The following is a 22,190-nucleotide window of genomic DNA, read 5'->3' as shown; positions in this document are numbered from 1 at the left end:
GCTGCATTGTAAATGTGTGGACTCTGCGTAGCGGACTCATGCGGTAGGTTAAACGTCTTCCAATGTTTGTTTTGCAATCATAAATGTCTGTCAAAAGATTCTTTTAATTAAATTGAAAACTATAAAAAGATGGAGAAGCCTAAATAAGCCCGAGGTCCGGCCCGCGTATCTGCTGTGACGTTAAAATTGGCCCGAAACCCGACCCGAAGGGCGTAAACAGGTCGGGCCCTATCGGGCTCGGGCTGAAATGCAGGGCTCTAATTTACAGCAACGTGACATCACGCAGACCGACAGAACTTTAGTTGCTGTGTCGCAGTGATTTTAGACTTCCCACACAGAAAGTGTGTTGTGACATTTAAGCATTTGCTCTTTAAATGGCGCTTCGTTTATTTGACAAATGCTTGATTTTATTATGTGAGGCGAGAAATGTTGAGTTAAAGTTTGGTTCTGCTAATATGAGGTGACTCATTAGTCTCGTCCATCCTAAAGGATATATAAAGCTCATTAAAGGGGCCATGGCACAAGACTTTTTTAAGATGTCAAATAAATCTTTGGTGTCCCCAGAGCACATATGTGAAGTTTTAGCTCAAAATACCATATAAAAATGTATTATAGCATGTTTAAATTGCCAGTTTGTAGGTGTGTGCAAAAATGTGCCGTTTTGGGTGTCCTTTAAAATGCAAATGAGCTGATGAAATTCAAACACTGATCACAATGATGGTGGTTTGTTGAAATTAAAACTCAATTGTGCTTTTCTCTGCACTAAATGGCAGTGCTGTGGTTGGATAGTGCAGATTAAGGGGTGGTATTATTATAATCAGAGCTCCTTATGACATCATAAGGAGAGACTAATTTCAACGACCTATTTTTTCATGTGCTTGTAGAGAATGGTTTAACAAAACTAAGTTACTGGGTTGATCTTTTTCACATTTTCTAGGTTGGTAGAAGCACTGGGGACACAATCATAGCACTTAAACATGGAAAAAGTCAGATTTTCATGCCATGGCCCCTTTAAACTCATTGGGTATCATTTATGAAACAAGCATATGACAGTAAACTGGGGAAACGGTCGCTTTCACGCAAGACTTGGCATTTATTAATATGGACGCGAGCAGTGGGTATGAACAAATCTCACGTCAGGTTTTACCTCGCGTACGCAAGTTTTGAGTTGGCGAGATTTATTTTTTGCTCGTTTGATATTTTATCTGAAAAGGAATGCCGAGAAAAAGAAAGAAAAGTGTTTTCATTTAGTTTGACAAACTTGATTTATCCCCACAGAAAAAATATGTAGTACAGTAAAACTTCAGCCTTCCAAGTTCAGTTTTATTCTGTTCAAGTTACGTTTTTTTCATGTCATAAACTCTAGGAGCAAGGCTTTATTTACAGTACTGTGCAAAAGTTTTAGCCACCATGCCACTATTAGATTTGTTGTTTTTGCAATATAATAGCGATCGTATATAATTGTTTCTCAGGGCCCTATTTTAACGATCTGAAACGCAAGTGCGAAGCGCAAAGCGCAAGTGACTTTGTGGGCTGATCTTGGCGCTGTTGCTATTTTCTCAGCGGGAGAAATAACTCTTGCGCCAGGCGCAAATCAATAAAGGGTTGGTCTGAAGTAGGTTCATTATTCATAGGTGTGGTTTGGGCGTAACGTCAAATAAACCAATCAGAAAGCTATCCAACATTGCCTTTAAAAGCAAGGGCGCAAGTTCCATGGCGGGTTGCTAATATTATGATGGATTTACCAGGCGCACGCCAGGAGCGGTTCACAGCCGAGGAGACCGACGTTCTTGTAAGAGCAGTCAAAGACAGAGAAGTTATTTTGTATGGGGATGGGACAAACCCGCCCAAATCAGCGTCGGTTAAACAGGCGTGAGAGGAAATAGCCACAATTGTCTCATCAGCTGGCATCCCCATCGTGGCGCAAAGCGCTACAATGATGTCAGGAGACGGGGGAATCCCAAGCTTGCCAGCATAAATCGGGCACGCCGTGTAATGGGAGGTGGATCTGCCTCTACACAGAGAGCCAGCAGAGGACATCGCTGCGTCCACCCTCACCGCTGAAAGGGTTTGGGGGCTTTGAAATCGGACCCAAGAAACGCAAGCAAGTTCCAACCCCAAAGTACACTTACAAATCAAGTTCATATACATTAAGGTTTCTTATGAAAACATTTTAATTATTATTTACATAAAATAAACGTAATACAGCCACACAACAAACTTATGAAAATATTTTAATCGTTATTTGCATGATAATTTTTTAACGCAGCCACACAATAAATAAAATCTATCACCACAATTCTCACCACAATGATTTCCCTTATCTCATGTGTTAAAATTTTTTATTGTAACAATTTATGATTTGCAAAAATAACTGTTGCATCTGTGTAGATTAGATAACCAATGCGCATTGTGCACGCTATACATTATGGTCAAGCATGCGCCCTTAAAATAGCATAATGAACCACGCGCAACGCGCCACTGACTTTAACCTAGTTTTTTTTGGTCAGTGGCGCAATTGTTTTTTGAAACTGCAAAATAGCATCAGGGATGGTTTGCGCCGGAACACGCCTCCTTTTTTGCGCTGAACCGCCCAGGGAGCGCAAGTTCATTCCATAGTTTGCCGACGTGCGTCTGTGGAGGGAAAAACTCGCTGTGCGCCGGTGCAAAATACGAATGATACATGCGTCACTGACAAAGTCAATTCCGCTGGGTGCAAGATAGGGCCCTCAGTCTTTTTAATAGAATACATCCAGAAAATACAGGAAATTTATGTAAACTGATGTGTCATGTTTTTAGGGTAAACTCCCCTTCTACTTGAAACTGCAGGATCTCTTAAACCTAAATAAAATTAAATCCTAATTTCTAATTTTAAAGAATTTTTTTACTTCATTCTGATCAAAAACGCTCAAGTTTAGTGCCAAGAGAGGTCACACTAAACACTGACGATGCCTAAAGAAATCATTTAGTCCTGAAAATGTAATTTTTATTTTTTTGTACGTATTTCCTGTATTTTCTGTTTGTATCTTAATAAAATAAATTGAAAAATAAATATGGATGGACATTAAAACTTCTAAAACAAAGCTGTTGGTGGTGGCCTAATGCTGCGTTCACACCAGCCGCGGTAGAGGCGTCAAGCGCGAGTGATCTCAATGTAAAGACGCGTTGGCGCCATCTGGGGGTCGATGCAATTCCCCCTCATTCGTGCGTCTAGTTCACGCGAATTGAGCGTTGCCGCGGGAAACGTAAGAGTTGAAAATCTGAACTTTGGCAAAAAAATGCACCACTTTAACCAATCAGGAGCTTGCTTTAGTAGTGACGTGATTACAAGAAGTGAGCGAAGTCGCAGAAGCCCCTCCAATGACACGAAGTTCCACGTGAATTTCTCGATGACTAGAATTTCACATGCGGCTTTCACGCTCGAATAAAGCCAGTACACTCAAAATGTTAAAGCGTCCAACTACGTGCGGTACACGAGAATTTGACACCTCAAATGCTTCTGGTGTGAACCCAGCATAGGACTTTTGCACAGTACTGTATATTGGCGTAATATTCAATAGTTTTCATCTGGCACATTAATCAACGTATGATCATTTTTCAGAGATTGGCTGCATACGAATGTTATATGAATTACATATGAACCCTGTTGTAATGATATTTGCGGTTGTTTCTGGGTGCATTCTTTGCCAAACTGAATTGTGGATCCATCAGCGTCGCGTCACTGCTGTTTCTCCCGGCAGAAGTTGAATCTTTCTCAACTTTTTAATTGCCAACGCGTGCGTCAGCCAATCAGATTGCCAGATTATGCAAATAACCTAGTGCAGGGCCAGCCATGTGTTGTGGCCACTGTGATTGGTTGTTGACCACGCTTCAAACACGTTGCCCTCCGTCAAGCGTTAACGCCCAGTGTGAATGTACCGTTAGATTGATAAATGAGGCCCATTAACCAATTTGTCTGTATATTTGTCGTTCAGATCATATATATGGGCTGGGTGGATGAGAAAGAGCAAGACTCAGTTCAGGACCGAATGTATACGCCAAAGTTTCTTGCCTTACGGGGTTCATCACTCTTCAAGTTCTCAGCACCTCCGGTAAGTTCTTCTTTAAAGTCTTTTTTTATTATTTCATATGTGTATGTGCAAAATATTTGTTTGACTTGCAGACACAAACACTCTAAAAATGGTCTATAAAAAGCTAATAAGATAAAAGCTTAAGAGAAATTTTGCTGAAACGGTTTTTGTTAGTTATTCATTTAGGAACACACAACAATTCAAAATCTGTTTCTTTTCCTTTTTTTTGTCATTCAAAACCTCTTATATTTTCTTTGGAACACAAAAGGAGAGACTATATGTGACCCTGGACCACAAAACCATTCAACAATGTATGGGTAAAAATTATCGTTTTTTTTTTTTTGTTAAGCCAAAAATCATTATATTAAGTAAAGATCATGCTCTGTGAATTGTCTACCATAAATATATAAAAACTTTTTTGTCTGTGGATGTTGTGCTAAGGACTTAATTTGGACAACTGCTAATGCAGTTAAATTTTGCATTTTTAAAATTTAAATGCAAATTTTCTCAATATTTAGATTTTTTTGCACCCATTTTAATTCAGATTTACAAATATTGTCCTATCCTAACAAATCATAAATCAATGGAAAGCTTATTTATTCAACTTTTTAGGTGATACATAAATCTCAATTTCAAAATATTGACCCTTATGACTGATTTTGTGGTCCACAGTCACACTTATAGACAACAGCTGTGGTGGGATTTTTCATGCACAAATAATCATTCGATAAATAAACAGTTTTAGAAATTTTCCTTGTGTTTTGTTCCATTTTGTAAACAACAGCATGCTCTTCGAACAGCATGAGATAGAGTAAATAAAATACATTAAACATTACATTCTGGAAGAGCTTTTCCTTTAAAAAAAAATGATCCATATTTACCCCTGGGCGGTTAGTGTCCACATTACTTTCTTCAGTTAGTATCGACTTTATGAAATCCATTAATCTGTTCAGTCGTCTGAAGATAAATCAGATGACCTGAAGCTCTGACGCTTCCATTCAATAAACTCTAATCTCTGGACACCATCAGCAATTAACTTAAACACCTCCATTATAATTCTGGAAAAACAGTTGGGATAAAGCATACATATAATCCTTAAAGCGTAAGGTTGTGGTTACAGCCACCCTTTTGGTATGATTGGATGGACATATGGTAAATAGAGATGCCCGAGTCCCCCTTTATTTGAGATCAAATGGTTTGGTCCTGATGAAGTGAGGGGTGGTTTTATTCGGCACTTAATGAATCCATCCTGACGTGATCGAAACATCAAAGAGCTTCATCCAATCTGCTATTAATTGTAATTTAAACGTGGAGTGGGAGGCAGATCAAACATTTAGGATGTGAAACCCAATTACGAGATGTGACATTGTAGAGAACTTACAGCGTTTAGCAGTTTGTCCAACAGCTCTCTGGAGTTATTATACGAGAGCGGCTTAAACAGATGCTCTGTGCTCTCAATGATCAACACTTGACATGATACTTTTTAACATGCATTTTTTGTGTATTTCTGACATGTAGCGTTGCAATTTGGATAAATTAAGAAATGACTTGAATCATAATTCTTGTAGGACCTTTTGGAGTTTATCGCTCTTTGCCACAGTCGTTTTCATTGCTAAATGTTGCCATTTTTTTCATATTTTTATGTCCTTTCCTGCCTGTTATAAAATGTTTCCTGTTTTTTTATATATCATATACAGCCGCAGATTAAGAGACCACTCCAGTTTTGCCTTAAATCATCATTTCTACATGTATTATGACCATTGCTGTCCATTGTTGAATTTCAACAAAAGCAAATCTCATACGCGACATAAAGTCACCCAACAGCAATTTAAAAGACCACAAAAACACATTAAAGATGTGAATAAAAATCAGGATTATTCCATAAAATGTATTTTTCTGAGAATTTTTTTAAAATACAGTACAGTGCAAAAGTATTAGGCCACCATGCCAGAATTAGATTTGTTGTTTTTGCAATGTTAGTGATCATATATAATTATTTCTCAGTCTCTTTAATAGAATACATCCAGAAAATACAGGAAATGTGTATAGTATTAAAAATGTAAACTGATGTCTCAAGTTTTTAGGGTAAACTCCCCTTCCACTTGAAACTGCAGGATCTCTAAAATTAAATCCTAATTTTCAAATTTTTTTTAATTAAAGTCTTTTTACTTCATTCTGCTCAAAAACGCTCAAGATGTATTTAGTGCCAAGAGAGGTCACACTAAACACAGACGATGCCTAAAGAAGACATTTTATTTTTTTTGTACATATTTCCTGTATTTTTGTATCTTAAGAAAATATATTGAAAAATAAATATGGGTGGACATTAGAACTTCTAAAACAACAAGTTTGGTGGTGGTGGCCTAAGACTTTTGCACAGTACTGTACATGTAAAAACAATCACATTTTGTTATTGAGAAATGAATTGAATTTGAAAACATAATCTTTTTTGTTATTTGGACCATGTTTTCTCCGTTTCTATTTTCAAATACTAATGCATTGCAAATAGTTTTTTTTTTAGGAACTTGGCAGAAATGTTGTCGGTAGTTGGCAGAATGAAAAAAAATTATTTTGGAAAAATGTTTACTTAAACACGCACCTATAAATAGTACATTTAGAAAAACTGAAAATAATCTTGATCTCATAATTTTTTCTGTGGCTATATATGATGAGTTTGGTTCCAAAACGCCATTTAAAAAAAGAGTTACCACCAAAATCAGTATTGAATCTGTCAGGGTTTTGTGTTGCATTTAGTTCTGTTCATTGTTAATCATCATGTTTAGTTAGTTTGTTATCTCATTTCATCATTATTAGTCTCACCTGTTTGATTATTAGTTAAGTTCTTACACCTGTGTTTAATTAGTTTGCTCACCCTTTATATTCTGCCCTCATGTGTCTTTCCCGGGTCAGTCGTTGAATGTGCATGTGTGTTTGAAGCTGTTCCTCGTCATCGTTGTGTATTGAATAAAGTTCCAGAGTATATATATATAGAATCCTGTTTCCTAGTTATCATTTGTATTAGTAGAGTTAGAGTACGTGACAGAACGACTGACCTAAAAGTTTTACGTGGCGTTTAGTGTTCCCTCCTGTTTCCAGCTAGTTTTTGTTTTTGCGTTTCACAGTTTCGGTTTTTAGTTTAGTTTATCATGGATATCCCGGCTGTGAAAATTCTATGTCTGGAGCAGGGACATTGTCCGCTGGAAGTTCACATCAAGGACTTTTTAGACCTGGCGTGCCTGACTCACTACCCTGATAGCGCGCTCTGTGTCTTTCTTTTGACCAGCCTGAGCGCGCAGTCAAAGGCACGCCTTCCAGCGGGCGGTCCAGAGAACAACTTCGCCGCTTATGTGGAGTGGGTGCTGTTCCACAACAACTCCCCATTCACCGTCGGCCCCGCCGATGGGGAGTTTGCAGCCAGCCCCACTTCACCCCCAGAGACCGACACGCCAACACCCTCCACGGACCTCGAGCCCACCGCGGGCGGAGAACCCGGCAACGCGACCAGTGAGCCAGAGCGAACCCCTGAGCCCAGCGTCGCTGAGATCCCGGATCCCTCTCCCGACCAGGTGCGAGAGCCGAGTTGTCTGGGATTCGCCGCGGGAGCTGCTGAGGATGTCGAGGAAGACATCCACCTCCACGCTGCTGAGGGTGAGCATATTACGTCTCTTGGGGAATTTTTTTCGGACTGTGCTATGGACATTTCCCTTTCTTCGTCAGCTCCGCTGGTTCCGTCCAGCTCCTCCTCGTCACAGTTGGACCCGCCCAACCTCCCACTCCCGCCTCCTCTGCCTACCTCAGCCAGTCTGAAGCACCTGCAGCCATCACAGCGACACGCCCCTGCTCATCCTCAGCGCGTCAGTGCCGCTGGTTCGATTGATCCGTGGCGTGCCTCTCTGCCAGCTGCTTTCGGGGAGCTCTCCAGTTCTCCGCCTCCGCTCCCTGAGACCAAGAGGTCGCCTCATCCCGTCAGACCAGTGGCATCACTTCAGGTCTCTCCTCCCTCCCTTTCGTCGGCTCCCGTCTCTACAGCGACGTCACCAGGCATCGTCACCACTCCGGCTCCGCCCTGGTCGGTCGTCGTCCCGTCCTCGCCTCCGGGGTTTCCTCGCTCCCCAAGTGTCCCTCACTCCACCCTTCCAGCTCGTTGGGCTCCTCCCTCCTACGGGCGTTCACCTTTGGGTTCCTCTGCTCTGGCTCCGCCTCGTAGCTCCGGTCCACCTCCTACATCTCAGTCGGGAGACCCACCAGCTCTGCCCCGCCCCTCCGGTTCTTTGGCTCCCCCCGGGTTCTCTGCTCGCACGGCTCCACCCTGGATCCTCCAAGTGCCGTCATCGCCGTTGTCCGTCCCCAGGGTGGGTAGTCAGAACAATACTCCACCCTGGCTCCTCCCACCAGCGACTCCACCCTGGGGCTTCATCCCATTCGGTCTCTGGGGCCTGCTCCAGACCCCTGCCTAATGCCTCCTTCATTTTTGTTTTAGACTCCCTCCCTCCCTCCACTTCGGTGTTTTAGTTACGGCGCGGGACGCGCCTTGGGAGGGGGGGCGTACTGTCAGGGTTTTGTGTTGCATTTAGTTCTGTTCATTGTTAATCATCATGTTTAGTTAGTTTGTTATCTCATTTCATCATTATTAGTCTCACCTGTTTGATTATTAGTTAAGTTCTTACACCTGTGTTTAATTAGTTTGCTCACCCTTTATATTCTGCCCTCATGTGTCTTTCCCGGGTCAGTCGTTGAATGTGCATGTGTGTTTGAAGCTGTTCCTCGTCATCGTTGTGTATTGAATAAAGTTCCAGAGTATATATATATAGAATCCTGTTTCCTAGTTATCATTTGTATTAGTAGAGTTAGAGTACGTGACAGAATCAGGTCAGTATTAATATGTAAATTCTTAATTTTTATGCAAAGTCCAATATCTGCCATGTTATTCTGTCATCTTTTCTACATTTTTTCCCAAAACGCAATAAACGACACTCCTCCTTTTTTGCAGAATGCAATAAATCCGCTCAACAAATCACAGCGCACCATTCCACGCATTGTTAACAATAGCGGCATGTTGAATACACACAGAATTTTAGTTTTTCTCATCTACTTTGTACTTTGTGAACAACAAACAAACAAAAACAAAATAATACTTTGATGGCATTGATAAACCTGTGGTGGTTTTCTGTAGCGGGATAGAAACGTAAGCCATCAAAATCTAATCATTTGCACGAGAGGCACTCGGGAGACGGAAAAATGTCGGCTGTTGCTTGTTCTCACACGACAGCATCAAGCTTCTGTCATGCTAACACATTGAGGGGATCTTATGAAAAACTTTCCATTATTTTACTAGAAGTCAACGAAAATCGAACAGCAGCAATGACAGTGTTCTTAATATGACAAAGTAAGTGTTTTGATAAATGCCATTAATGTTTATTTTTTAATCAGTGTATACCACTAGTCAACTAAATAAATATAACATGGCAAAGATGAATCCACATTTATATATTGATTTAATAGTATTTTATAGTATTTTGGAAAAAAATCATGGATTTATTGCATTTTGTTAAAAAAATTATCAGTTTTTATAATAAATCTTTAAAAATCAAATTATGGATTAGAAATTTTTATGTTATTATAACCTAAAGATGCTATGTGAAAGTTTGTAGCAAAAAAATAGTGGTTTTCATCTTGTCACTTTCTTGGTATAGAAAACACATTTTACCCAAATTAGTCAAAATGGATTTATTGTGTTTTGGAACCAAACTCTTCATATATATATATATATATATATATATATATATATATATATATATATATATATATATATAAAATGCCAAAGAAATAAAATAAACTTTTACTGAGGAACCATACATTTTACGTATACACTATTTCTATTGTATTTTTTAATATATGTTACCCTGGACCACATAATTGTCAATTTTTTAAAATCTAGATTATATATCATCTGAAAGTTCATAAGTGGAATAAATAAGCTTTCCATTAATGTACGGTCTGTTAGGATAGGACAAAATTTGTACAAAAAAATCTAGATATTAAGAAAATCACCATTAAAGTTGTCCAAATTAAGTCCTTATCACTGCATTCACTCACAAAAACAGTTTTAATATTTGGGATTGAAATTTATAAAATATCTTCATGGAACATGATCTTTACATAATATCCTAATATTTTTGGCACATTATTTTGATTCATAGAATGTATTGCTACAAGTATACCCGTAGGACTTGGTTTTGTGGTCCAGGGTCACATATGAATCAGATTATATTTGGTTGGTGAACAGCATTGGTGTGCTTGTCCATCAGCGAAACCATTTTTATCTTTACAGGAAGCAAACCCGTGCCTTTGAAATGGTCACCAAATCAGAAATAGACCAACTTAGACCTGCACAGAAATTCATGCTTCTCTAAACCCAACAGGGAGTTGTTAGCTGAAAGTTAATGCACTCTTCCAAGAACGGCATATCAGTTTATCTGTAACAATGCCTTCGAGGACCTTTAGATGGTCTTCCAGCATCCCAGACAATATGCTGCATGTGTTTACTTGACTGGTGTCCTGACATTCAGTTGTCTGCTCTGAGCTACTTTACTCTGAACAGAAAGCACTTCTGAGTTCTCTGCTCCATGATGTATCTTCATTGGCCTTTTGGCATTAAAGGTTACAGGGGATATTGAGAGTGACTCATTCTCATCTGTGCGATCTCAGGAGTTATTTTCCATCATTTGCGAGCAGGACGTTGTTTACCTTGCTTCGCATTTGAATCATCCCTCTCAGGTTCAGCGCGGGAGCGACTGACCCAAAGCTAATCTTGTGTTCATTGAATTGAAAGTTGACAGATGTGACTGAAGAAAATCTAAACTCTTCCAGGTCACCACATGGGACTGGACGAGAGCAGAGAAATCCTTCACCGTCTATGAGATCATGTTCAAGATTTTGAAGGTATGAGTGAAAGAAATGTAAATGTTTACATTGAAATTATGTTTAATAATAATTTATTTAAATAATCGCACAAATACCAGTCATAACACACGCACAAACATTTAATCGCATTGCATAAATCATTTAAATAATCTCCTCCCAAAAATTTTACGTCTGAAAGGGAAACTCCTAGAAATGCATATGCAATAAGATCAGTCGCAAAATAACTAGACCACACTTTTCCAGCGCGAATTATCAACTGCGCGTCTTTAGTAAATCATGTCGTTATTTAACGCCAAAATTATGGTTTGTGCTGGTGCAAGCTATTAGTAAATCTGGCCCTAAGTGTGCCAGATAGATTGTGGTTGTCATCTTTTACCTAAAAAATTCACTGCGAGTCTTACAATAGATCAGTGGCGACCAGTGACTTCTTTCTTCGAGGGCGCACGATGCGAAGTTCGTCACAACATGTATGTGGCCGTCATGTGTGCGGTTCCTAATTTCAAAATATGTGTTCGGCGCATTGAGCGAACCTGTGTGCATCATGTGGCTTGTCAAAATAAGTGGCTGCTCCAGTCGCGTCTAACTGTGGGTTCACACTAGCCGCATTTGGGGAGTCAAATTCATGTCTACCGCGTCTAGTTTGCCGCTTGAACATTTTAAGTTTACTTGCTTCATTCGCGCGTGAAAGCCACGTGTGAAATTCTAGTCATTGAGACATTCACGCGGAAATTTGCGTCATGGGAGGGGCTTCTGCGCCTTTGCTCGCTACCTGAAAAAAATCACGTCACTACTAGAGCAAGCTCCTGATTGGTTAACGTGGCGAGTTTTTCCACCAAAGTTCACATTTTTCAACTTGCGCGTTTCCTACGGCAACGCTAAACGTCTCATTTGCGCCCCTCGGTAGAGCTATCAGGAGCCGCCACTACAATAGTTGGGTCTTTTCTAGCGGCTAACCATTGAGTATAGACGATTTCAACAGCAACAACATAAACAAGCGACTTTTGTGGCTTAAACTTAATTATATTATATTATATTATATTATTAGCCTATTAACCATTTTATCGAGCTAATGTTACTGTGTAAAATGTATGTATACAATGTTGGCCACACTACACATCCTTAAATTTCTGCCTGGCTGCCAAATCGTTTTTTTTGCACAGCGGTGATCCATGCGCGCCATTTTCCCATTGTCTTTATGAAGCCAAAACATTTTTATTTTCAACAAAGTGTTTGTTCCAGAGGTCAGTTTAGCCACTAGCCGGGGGTGCTTTTCCATAACAACGACGGAACTCGCTGCTGAACCACCATAGTTGGAGAAACTAACTACCTTGTCATGACTGTTTCCCGAAAGCATAGTAACTTTGTCGCACATTCGCGCTTTAAGGTAAAGTACTAATTAATCTGTGCAAATCGATTGAATATCAGATTACTGCGGCAAATAACATATATCGGAAGACTGATTTTGTTATTGAGATTTAGTTATCAGTTTTTTATTTTCAACATATTTAAAGGTGCAGTGTGTAGATTATAGCATCTAGTGGTGATAATGTGAATTGCACCCAACGGCTCAGTCCACCACTCACCTCTCCCTTCCAAAACGCATAGAGAGGCAACGGTAGCCGCCAAAGGACAAACATGTCATCTGAGACAATATAGTTATGAGTTTGTCCATTTAGGGCTACCGTAGAAACATGACAGCAACTTCCATGTAAGGGGACCCGGGGTGTATGTAAATAAAAACGACTCATTCTAAGGTAATAAAAACATAACAGATCATTATGTAAGGTCTTTATACAGCACTGAAAATATAGTTAGGTATATTATATTGTATTTCTGTCAAGAGCTCCTCGTAAACGTTACACACTGCACCTTTAATTCACACGCAAGTTCCCTCTTACGTCACTCTTCCCAGGGATTCCCCAGGGTCTTAAAGCTCGTAGTTCTGCGCACATGCGCAGTTTTCAAACGCAGTGCTTCAATTCTGTTACAAACCTAAAGACGTAAAATCAAAATTTGATATATTATTTAGAATGATGAATATAGAACTACATGTTTTTTGTTTATTTTGTTTAAAAGCATGATCGACGTAAGTCTACATATTATTATAACAAGAAACTATGCTTCTAACGACACGTGAAGAGCTATCGTTCAAACCGCACAAGTTTGCGATGCAGATTGCGAGTGTTCGTTTGAACTGTGGTTTCGGGAAACACCAAATTGTCAGTAACTACGACACTTACGACAGTAGTTGGCTACGATGAACTTGTGTCCGATGAAACCATCTATATATCAGTAATACACTTGTTTTTGTGGTGCATCATGGGATTGAACTCAATAATGTCCACTCTGTGGTTTTGGATTTCACTACAAAATGGCTGCATCCCAAATATAAAAGGTTATGGGGGTCCTCAACTTTTCTAATTCATACTCTTAAAAGAAACATGCACTATTTTTAGACTAATTTTCCAACCTAACGTTTTCTGTGGATGGATGGCAGGATATCGAGTTGGTGGACAAACGGAAACACTGCTTCAGTGTCCAGACGGACTCAGGGGAGGACATCTTCTTCAGCGTGGAGCTGGACTGCGACCTGCTTGTCTGGGAGAAAGCCTTTCAGATGGCAACGTTCTTCGAAGTGGAGAGAATACAGGTACCGAAATCCCCCGGGTCAGCTTCAAGCACAGTTAACCTCATTCAGACTCATTCTAATTAAGTTTCACTCAGAAAGACTAAATGAAACTCTGAAATGAAATGAATCGGAGCGAAATGAAATGAAAGTGGGAGAAATGAAATGAGGGAATATCAGCGGCGATGTTGTGTCTAGCTCAGCGAGATATCTGTCTTTTTGGCACGATAAATAGAACCGGCAGAGCATGGATAAGATTGTGAAAAAAAAATGGCACTTGCTAGACAATGCTGGCTGGCTTATGAACAAAACAACCTTAGTGTGATGTGCATTGTGCTAAAAGAGTTTAAATGTGATTTGTTATTCAGTACTTATCTCAACACGAAGAAACGTTGTGGACAAATACACTATTGTTTACAAGGTCTCATTCTAGATTATACTTGTGTAAAAATGTGAAAGGTTGTTTTACATAAATTCAAAGGATTTTATGCAACTTCTCCACATTAGGAAACAGGGTGGTGCAATTTGTCCCACTAAACCAAACAAATGTGTCCTTACCCTGATGATGCTTGTGTTATTTTTCCCCCAAATAATTACGCACAACACTTTATGTCCTAATTAAACATTTAAGAGATAAAGATGTTTGTTTCTGCTAAATTGCCTCATTAATGTTTCCAAATATTTCTTTTTTAGTGTAAAACATACGCTTGCATAGTGGACAGTCATCTCATGGGACTAACCATCGATTTTAACATGGGCTTTGTGTGCTTCGATGCTGCGTCGAAGGTGAGTCTAGGGGTGCTGTATGAGTGTTGTGAAAAACAAATTAAAGGTGCAGTGTGTAATTTTGAGAAGGATCTCTTGACAGAAATGCAAAATAATATACAAAACAATTAATTTTATAACTATATAATCAGGGGTGTATAAAGACCTTTCATAATGAACCTTTAGGTTTTTATTACCTTAAAATGAGACGTTTTTATCTACATATAGAGGGTCCCCTTACATGGAAGCCGCCATTTTGTGCCGCCATGTTTCTACAGAAGCCCTTAACGGACAAACTTTTTTTACGAAGCTGTCTCCGAAGATGACATGTTTGTCTGGTGGTGGCTACCGTAGCTTCTCTATGCTTTTTAAAAGCGATGGGTGAGCAGTTAACTGAGCCATTGGTTGCAATTTGCAACCTCACCACTAGATGCCACTAAAATGTACACACTGCACCTTTAAGTTAAAAATATAACTTTCAGCTGTATTGTAATTAAATATATAAAACGTACCTGCTAACTGGATGATTTGTAAATAGTTATAGCTGTTGTGTGCTGTGATGTACGGTGCATTTTTGTCACAACATTATCTCAGAGTAAATACTGTATCGGGCTCTGAATCTAGCAAATTATGCATCATTTATGTCACATTGTTTTTTGAGAAAGCTTAAAATATATGTGAATGGGTTAAGCCATTAGTAAACTGTTTTGTCTTATTCATGCATTTTTTGTGTATTATTTGAAATGTAAATTATTAACATCCTCCCCAGTTTTTTAATTGATGTGACAAATGTCATGTTTCAGCTGATAGTAGACATCATAAACTATAACTTGCTTTTCCCCCAGCGCAGACTTCTGTAAAAGGACAACTTCTGTAAACAATGGTACATCTGTATATATACACACTGTCAGAAAATGTGGTCAAAAAATGTCCCCAGCTGTCACTGTGATGTACACCTTTTCACCTAAAGAGTTCATATTAGTACCCCAGAGGTACTGTACATATTGGTACCAAAACGTGCAATTTAGTATCTCATAGTATATGAAAGTTTGGTATCTCAGTTACAAATGAGTACCTTAAAGGTACTTACTAGTACCTAAAAGTTACCATATTAGTTCCTCAAAGTTACACATTAGTTCCTCAAAGTTACACACTAGTACCTCAAACTTAAATATTAGTATCTCAAAGTTACACATTAGCACCTCAAACTTAAATATTAGTATCTCAAAGTTACACATTAGCACCTCAAACTTAAATATTAGTCTCTCAAAGTTACACATTAGTACCTCAAAGTTACACATTGGTATCTTAAAGTTACACATTAGCACCTCAAAGTTACACATTAGCACCTCAAACCTAAATATTAGTACCTCAAAGTTACACATTAGTATTTTAAAGTTACACATTAGCACCTCAAAGTTACACATTAGTACCTCAAACTTAAATATTTGTATCTCAAAGTTACACATTAGCACTTCAAACTTAAATATTAGTATCTCAAAGTTACACATTAGTATTTTAAAGTTACACATTAGCACCTCAAAGTTACACATTAGTACCTCAAACTTAAATATTTGTATCTCAAAGTTACACATTAGCACTTCAAACTTAAATATTAGTCTCTCAAAGTTACACATTAGCACCTCAAACTTAAATATTAGCACCTCAAAGTTACACATTAGCACCTCAAAGTTACACATTAGTACCTCAAACTTAAATATTTTTATCTCAAAGTTACACATTAGTACCTCAAAGTAACACATAAGTGCCTCAAAATTAAATATTAGTATCTGAAAGTTACACAATAGTGCCTCAAACTTAAATATTAATATCTCAAAGTTACACATTAGTACCTCAAAGTTACACATTAGTACCTCAAAGTAACACATAAGTACCTCAAAATTAAATATTAGTATCTGAAAGTTACACATTAGCACCTCAAAGTTACACATTAGCACCTCAAACCTAAATATTAGTACCTCAAAGTTACACATTAGTATTTTAAAGTTACACATTAGCACCTCAAAGTTACACATTAGTACCTCAAACTTAAATATTAGTATCTCAAAGTTACACATTAGCACCTCAAAGTTACACATTAGTACCTCAAACTTAAATATTTGTATCTCAAAGTTACACATTAGCACTTCAAACTTAAATATTAGTATCTCAAAGTTACACATTAGCACTTCAAACTTAAATATTAGTCTCTCAAAGTTACACATTAGCACCTCAAACTTAAATATTAGCACCTCAAAGTTACACATTAGCACCTCAAAGTTACACATTAGTACCTCAAACTTAAATATTTTTATCTCAAAGTTACACATTAGTACCTCAAAGTAACACATAAGTGCCTCAAAATTAAATATTAGTATCTGAAAGTTACACAATAGTGCCTCAAACTTAAATATTAATATCTCAAAGTTACACATTAGTACCTCAAAGTTACACATTAGTACCTCAAAGTAACACATAAGTGCCTCAAAATTAAATATTAGTATCTGAAAGTTACACAATAGTGCCTCAAACTTAAATATTACTATCTCAAAGTTACACATTAGTACCTCAAAGGTACACATTAGTACCTCAAAGTTATACATTAGTACCTCAAACTTAAATATTTGTATCTCAAAGTTACACATTAGTACCTCAAAGTTACACATTAGTACCTCAAAGTAACACATAAGTGCCTCAAAATTAAATATTAGTATCTGAAAGTTACACAATAGTGCCTCAAACTTAAATATTAATATCTCAAAGTTACACATTAGTACCTCAAAGTTACACATTAGTACCTCAAAGTAACACATAAGTACCTCAAAATTAAATATTAGTATCTGAAAGTTACACATTAGCACCTCAAAGTTACACATTAGCACCTCAAACCTAAATATTAGTACCTCAAAGTTACACATTAGTATTTTAAAGTTACACATTAGCACCTCAAAGTTACACATTAGTACCTCAAACTTAAATATTAGTATCTCAAAGTTACACATTAGCACCTCAAAGTTACACATTAGTACCTCAAACTTAAATATTTGTATCTCAAAGTTACACATTAGCACTTCAAACTTAAATATTAGTATCTCAAAGTTACACATTAGCACTTCAAACTTAAATATTAGTCTCTCAAAGTTACACATTAGCACCTCAAACTTAAATATTAGCACCTCAAAGTTACACATTAGCACCTCAAAGTTACACATTAGTACCTCAAACTTAAATATTTTTATCTCAAAGTTACACATTAGTACCTCAAAGTAACACATAAGTGCCTCAAAATTAAATATTAGTATCTGAAAGTTACACAATAGTGCCTCAAACTTAAATATTAATATCTCAAAGTTACACATTAGTACCTCAAAGTTACACATTAGTACCTCAAAGTAACACATAAGTGCCTCAAAATTAAATATTAGTATCTGAAAGTTACACAATAGTGCCTCAAACTTAAATATTAGTATCTCAAAGTTACACATTAGTACCTCAAAGGTACACATTAGCACCTCAAAGTTATACATTAGTACCTCAAACTTAAATATTTGTATCTCAAAGTTACACATTAGTACCTCAAAGTTACACATTAGTACTTCAAAATTAAATATTTGTATCTCAAAGTTACACATTAGTACCTCAAAGTAACACATAAGTGCCTCAAAATTAAATATTAGTATCTGAAAGTTACACAATAGTGCCTCAAACTTAAATATTAGTATCTCAAAGTTACACATTAGTACCTCAAAGTTACACATTAGTACCTCAAAATTAAATATTTGTATCTCAAAGTTACACATTAGTACCTCAAAGTAACACATAAGTGCCTCAAAATTAAATATTAGTATCTGAAAGTTACACAATAGTGCCTCAAACTTAAATATTAATATCTCAAAGTTACACATTAGTACCTCAAAGTTACACATTAGTACCTCAAAGTAACACATAAGTGCCTCAAAATTAAATATTAGTATCTGAAAGTTACACAATAGTGCCTCAAACTTAAATATTAGTATCTCAAAGTTACACATTAGTACCTCAAAGGTACACATTAGTACTTCAAAATTAAATATTTGTATCTCAAAGTTACACATTAGTACCTCAAAGTAACACATAAGTGCCTCAAAATTAAATATTAGTATCTGAAAGTTACACAATAGTGCCTCAAACTTAAATATTAGTATCTCAAAGTTACACATTAGTACCTCAAAGTTACACATTAGTACCTCAAAATTAAATATTTGTATCTCAAAGTTACACATTAGTACCTCAAAGTAACACATAAGTGCCTCAAAATTAAATATTAGCATCTGAAAGTTACACAATAGTACCTCAAAGTTACACATTAGAACCTCAAAGTTACACATTAGCACCTCAAAGTTATACATTAGTACCTCAAACTTAAATATTTGTATCTCAAAGTTACAAATTAGTACCTCAAAGTTACACATTAGTACCTCAAACTTAAATATTAGTATCTCAAAGTTACACATTAGTACCTCAAAGTTACACATTAGTACCTCAAACTTTAATATTTGTATCTCAAAGTTACACATTAGTACCTCAAAGTAACACATAAGTGCCTCAAAATTAAATATTAGTATCTCAAAGTTACACATTAGTATCTCAAAGTTACACATTAGCACCTAAAAGTTACACATTAGTAACTCAAACCTAAATCTTAGTATCTCAAAGTTACACAATAGTACCTCAAACTTAAATATTAGTATCTCAAAGTTACACATTAGTATCTCAAAGTTACACATTAGCACCTAAAAGTTACACATTAGTACCTCAAACCTAAATATTAGTATCTCAAAGTTACACAATAGTACCTCAAACTAAAATATTAATATCTCAAAGTTACACATTAGTACCTCAAAGTTACACATTAGTACTTCAAAATTAAATATTTGTATCTCAAAGTTACACATTAGTACCTCAAAGTAACACATAAGTGCCTCAAAATTAAATATTAGTATCTGAAAGTTACACAATAGTGCCTCAAACTTAAATATTAATATCTCAAAGTTACACATTAGTACCTCAAAGTTACACATTAGTACCTCAAAGTAACACATAAGTGCCTCAAAATTAAATATTAGTATCTGAAAGTTACACAATAGTGCCTCAAACTTAAATATTAGTATCTCAAAGTTACACATTAGAACCTCAAAGGTACACATTAGTACTTCAAAATTAAATATTTGTATCTCAAAGTTACACATTAGTACCTCAAAGTTACACATTAGCACCTCAAAGTTATACATTAGTACCTCAAACTTAAATATTTGTATCTCAAAGTTACACATGAGTACCTCAAACTTAAATATTAGTATCTCAAAGTTACACATTAGTACCTCAAAGTTACACATTAGCACCTCAAAGTTATACATTAGTTCCTCAAACTTAAATATTTGTATCTCAAAGTTACACATTAGTACCTCAAACTAAAATATTAATATCTCAAAGTTACACATTAGTACCTCAAAGTTACACATTAGTACCTCAAAATTAAATATTTGTATCTCAAAGTTACACATTAGTACCTCAAAGTAACACATAAGTGCCTCAAAATTAAATATTAGTATCTGAAAGTTACACAATAGTGCCTCAAACTTAAATATTAATATCTCAAAGTTACACATTAGTACCTCAAAGTTACACATAAGTGCCTCAAAATTAAATATTAGTATCTGAAAGTTACACAATAGTGCCTCAAACTTAAATATTAGTATCTCAAAGTTACACATTAGTACCTCAAAGGTACACATTAGTACTTCAAAATTAAATATTTGTATCTCAAAGTTACACATTAGTACCTCAAAGTTACACATTAGCACCTCAAAGTTATACATTAGTACCTCAAACTTAAATATTTGTATCTCAAAGTTACACATGAGTACCTCAAACTTAAATATTAGTATCTCAAAGTTACACATTAGTACCTCAAAGTTACACATTAGCACCTCAAAGTTATACATTAGTTCCTCAAACTTAAATATTTGTATCTCAAAGTTACACATTAGTACCTCAAACTAAAATATTAATATCTCAAAGTTACACATTAGTACCTCAAAGTTACACATTAGTACCTCAAAATTAAATATTTGTATCTCAAAGTTACACATTAGTACCTCAAAGTAACACATAAGTGCCTCAAAATTAAATATTAGTATCTGAAAGTTACACAATAGTGCCTCAAACTTAAATATTAATATCTCAAAGTTACACATTAGTACCTCAAAGTTACACATTAGTACCTCAAAGTAACACATAAGTGCCTCAAAATTAAATATTAGTATCTGAAAGTTACACAATAGTGCCTCAAACTTAAATATTAGTATCTCAAAGTTACACATTAGTACCTCAAAGTTATACATTAGTACCTCAAACTTAAATATTTGTATCTCAAAGTTACACATTAGTACCTCAAAGTAACACATAAGTGCCTCAAAATTAAATATTAGTATCTGAAAGTTACACAATAGTGCCTCAAACTTAAATATTAGTATCTCAAAGTTACACATTAGTACCTCAAAGTTATACATTAGTACCTCAAAATTAAATATTTGTATCTCAAAGTTACACATTAGTACCTCAAAGTAACACATAAGTGCCTCAAAATTAAATATTAGTATCTGAAAGTTACACAATAGGGCCTCAAACTTAAATATTAGTATCTCAAAGTTACACATTAGTACCTCAAAGTTATACATTAGTACCTCAAAATTAAATATTTGTATCTCAAAGTTACACATTAGTACCTCAAAGTAACACATAAGTGCCTCAAAATTAAATATTAGCATCTGAAAGTTACACAATAGTACCTCAAAGTTACACATTAGAACCTCAAAGTTACACATTAGCACCTCAAAGTTATACATTAGTACCTCAAACTTAAATATTTGTATCTCAAAGTTACACATTAGTACCTCAAAGTAACACATAAGTGCCTCAAAATTAAATATTAGTATCTCAAAGTTACAAATTAGTACCTCAAAGTTACACATTAGTACCTCAAACTTAAATATTAGTATCTCAAAGTTACACATTAGCACCTCAAAGTTACACATTAGTACCTCAAACTTTAATATTTGTATCTCAAAGTTACACATTAGTACCTCAAAGTAACACATAAGTGCTTCAAAATTAAATATTAGTATCTCAAAGTTACACATTAGTACCTCAAAGTTACACATTAGCACCTCAAAGTTATACATTAGTACCTCAAACTTAAATATTTGTATCTCAAAGTTACACATGAGTACCTCAAACTTAAATATTAGTATCTCAAAGTTACACATTAGTACCTCAAAGTTACACATTAGCACCTCAAAGTTATACATTAGTTCCTCAAACTTAAATATTTGTATCTCAAAGTTACACATTAGTACCTCAAACTAAAATATTAATATCTCAAAGTTACACATTAGTACCTCAAAATTAAATATTTGTATCTCAAAGTTACACATTAGTACCTCAAAGTAACACATAAGTGCCTCAAAATTAAATATTAGTATCTGAAAGTTACACAATAGTGCCTCAAACTTAAATATTAGTATCTCAAAGTTACACATTAGTACCTCAAAGTTACACATTAGTACCTCAAAATTAAATATTTGTATCTCAAAGTTACACATTAGTACCTCAAAGTAACACATAAGTGCCTCAAAATTAAATATTAGTATCTGAAAGTTACACAATAGTGCCTCAAACTTAAATATTAGTATCTGAAAGTTACACAATAGTGCCTCAAACTTAAATATTAGTATCTCAAAGTTACACATTAGTACCTCAAAGTT

At 36.1% G+C, this 22,190-nt stretch overlaps 1 protein-coding gene across 2 annotated transcripts in view; it reads left to right on the top strand.

Moving 5' to 3' along the window:
• The window catches only part of sntg1 (syntrophin, gamma 1), a 78,961-nt gene that overhangs the window by 48,246 nt on the left and 8,525 nt on the right, over positions 1-22,190 (top strand). For both annotated transcript variants that reach the window (XM_055182063.2, XM_055182062.2), the window contains exons 14-17: positions 3,975-4,091; positions 10,941-11,012; positions 13,492-13,644; positions 14,314-14,406. In XM_055182063.2, the coding sequence (XP_055038038.1) occupies positions 3,975-4,091; positions 10,941-11,012; positions 13,492-13,644; positions 14,314-14,406 (435 nt within the window). The remainder of the gene's footprint in view (positions 1-3,974; positions 4,092-10,940; positions 11,013-13,491; positions 13,645-14,313; positions 14,407-22,190) is intronic.

This window comes from Misgurnus anguillicaudatus, chromosome 25, assembly GCF_027580225.2.
Source record: "Misgurnus anguillicaudatus chromosome 25, ASM2758022v2, whole genome shotgun sequence".
NCBI lineage: Eukaryota > Metazoa > Chordata > Actinopteri > Cypriniformes > Cobitidae > Misgurnus > Misgurnus anguillicaudatus.
This window is presented reverse-complemented; position numbering and strand designations above follow the sequence as displayed.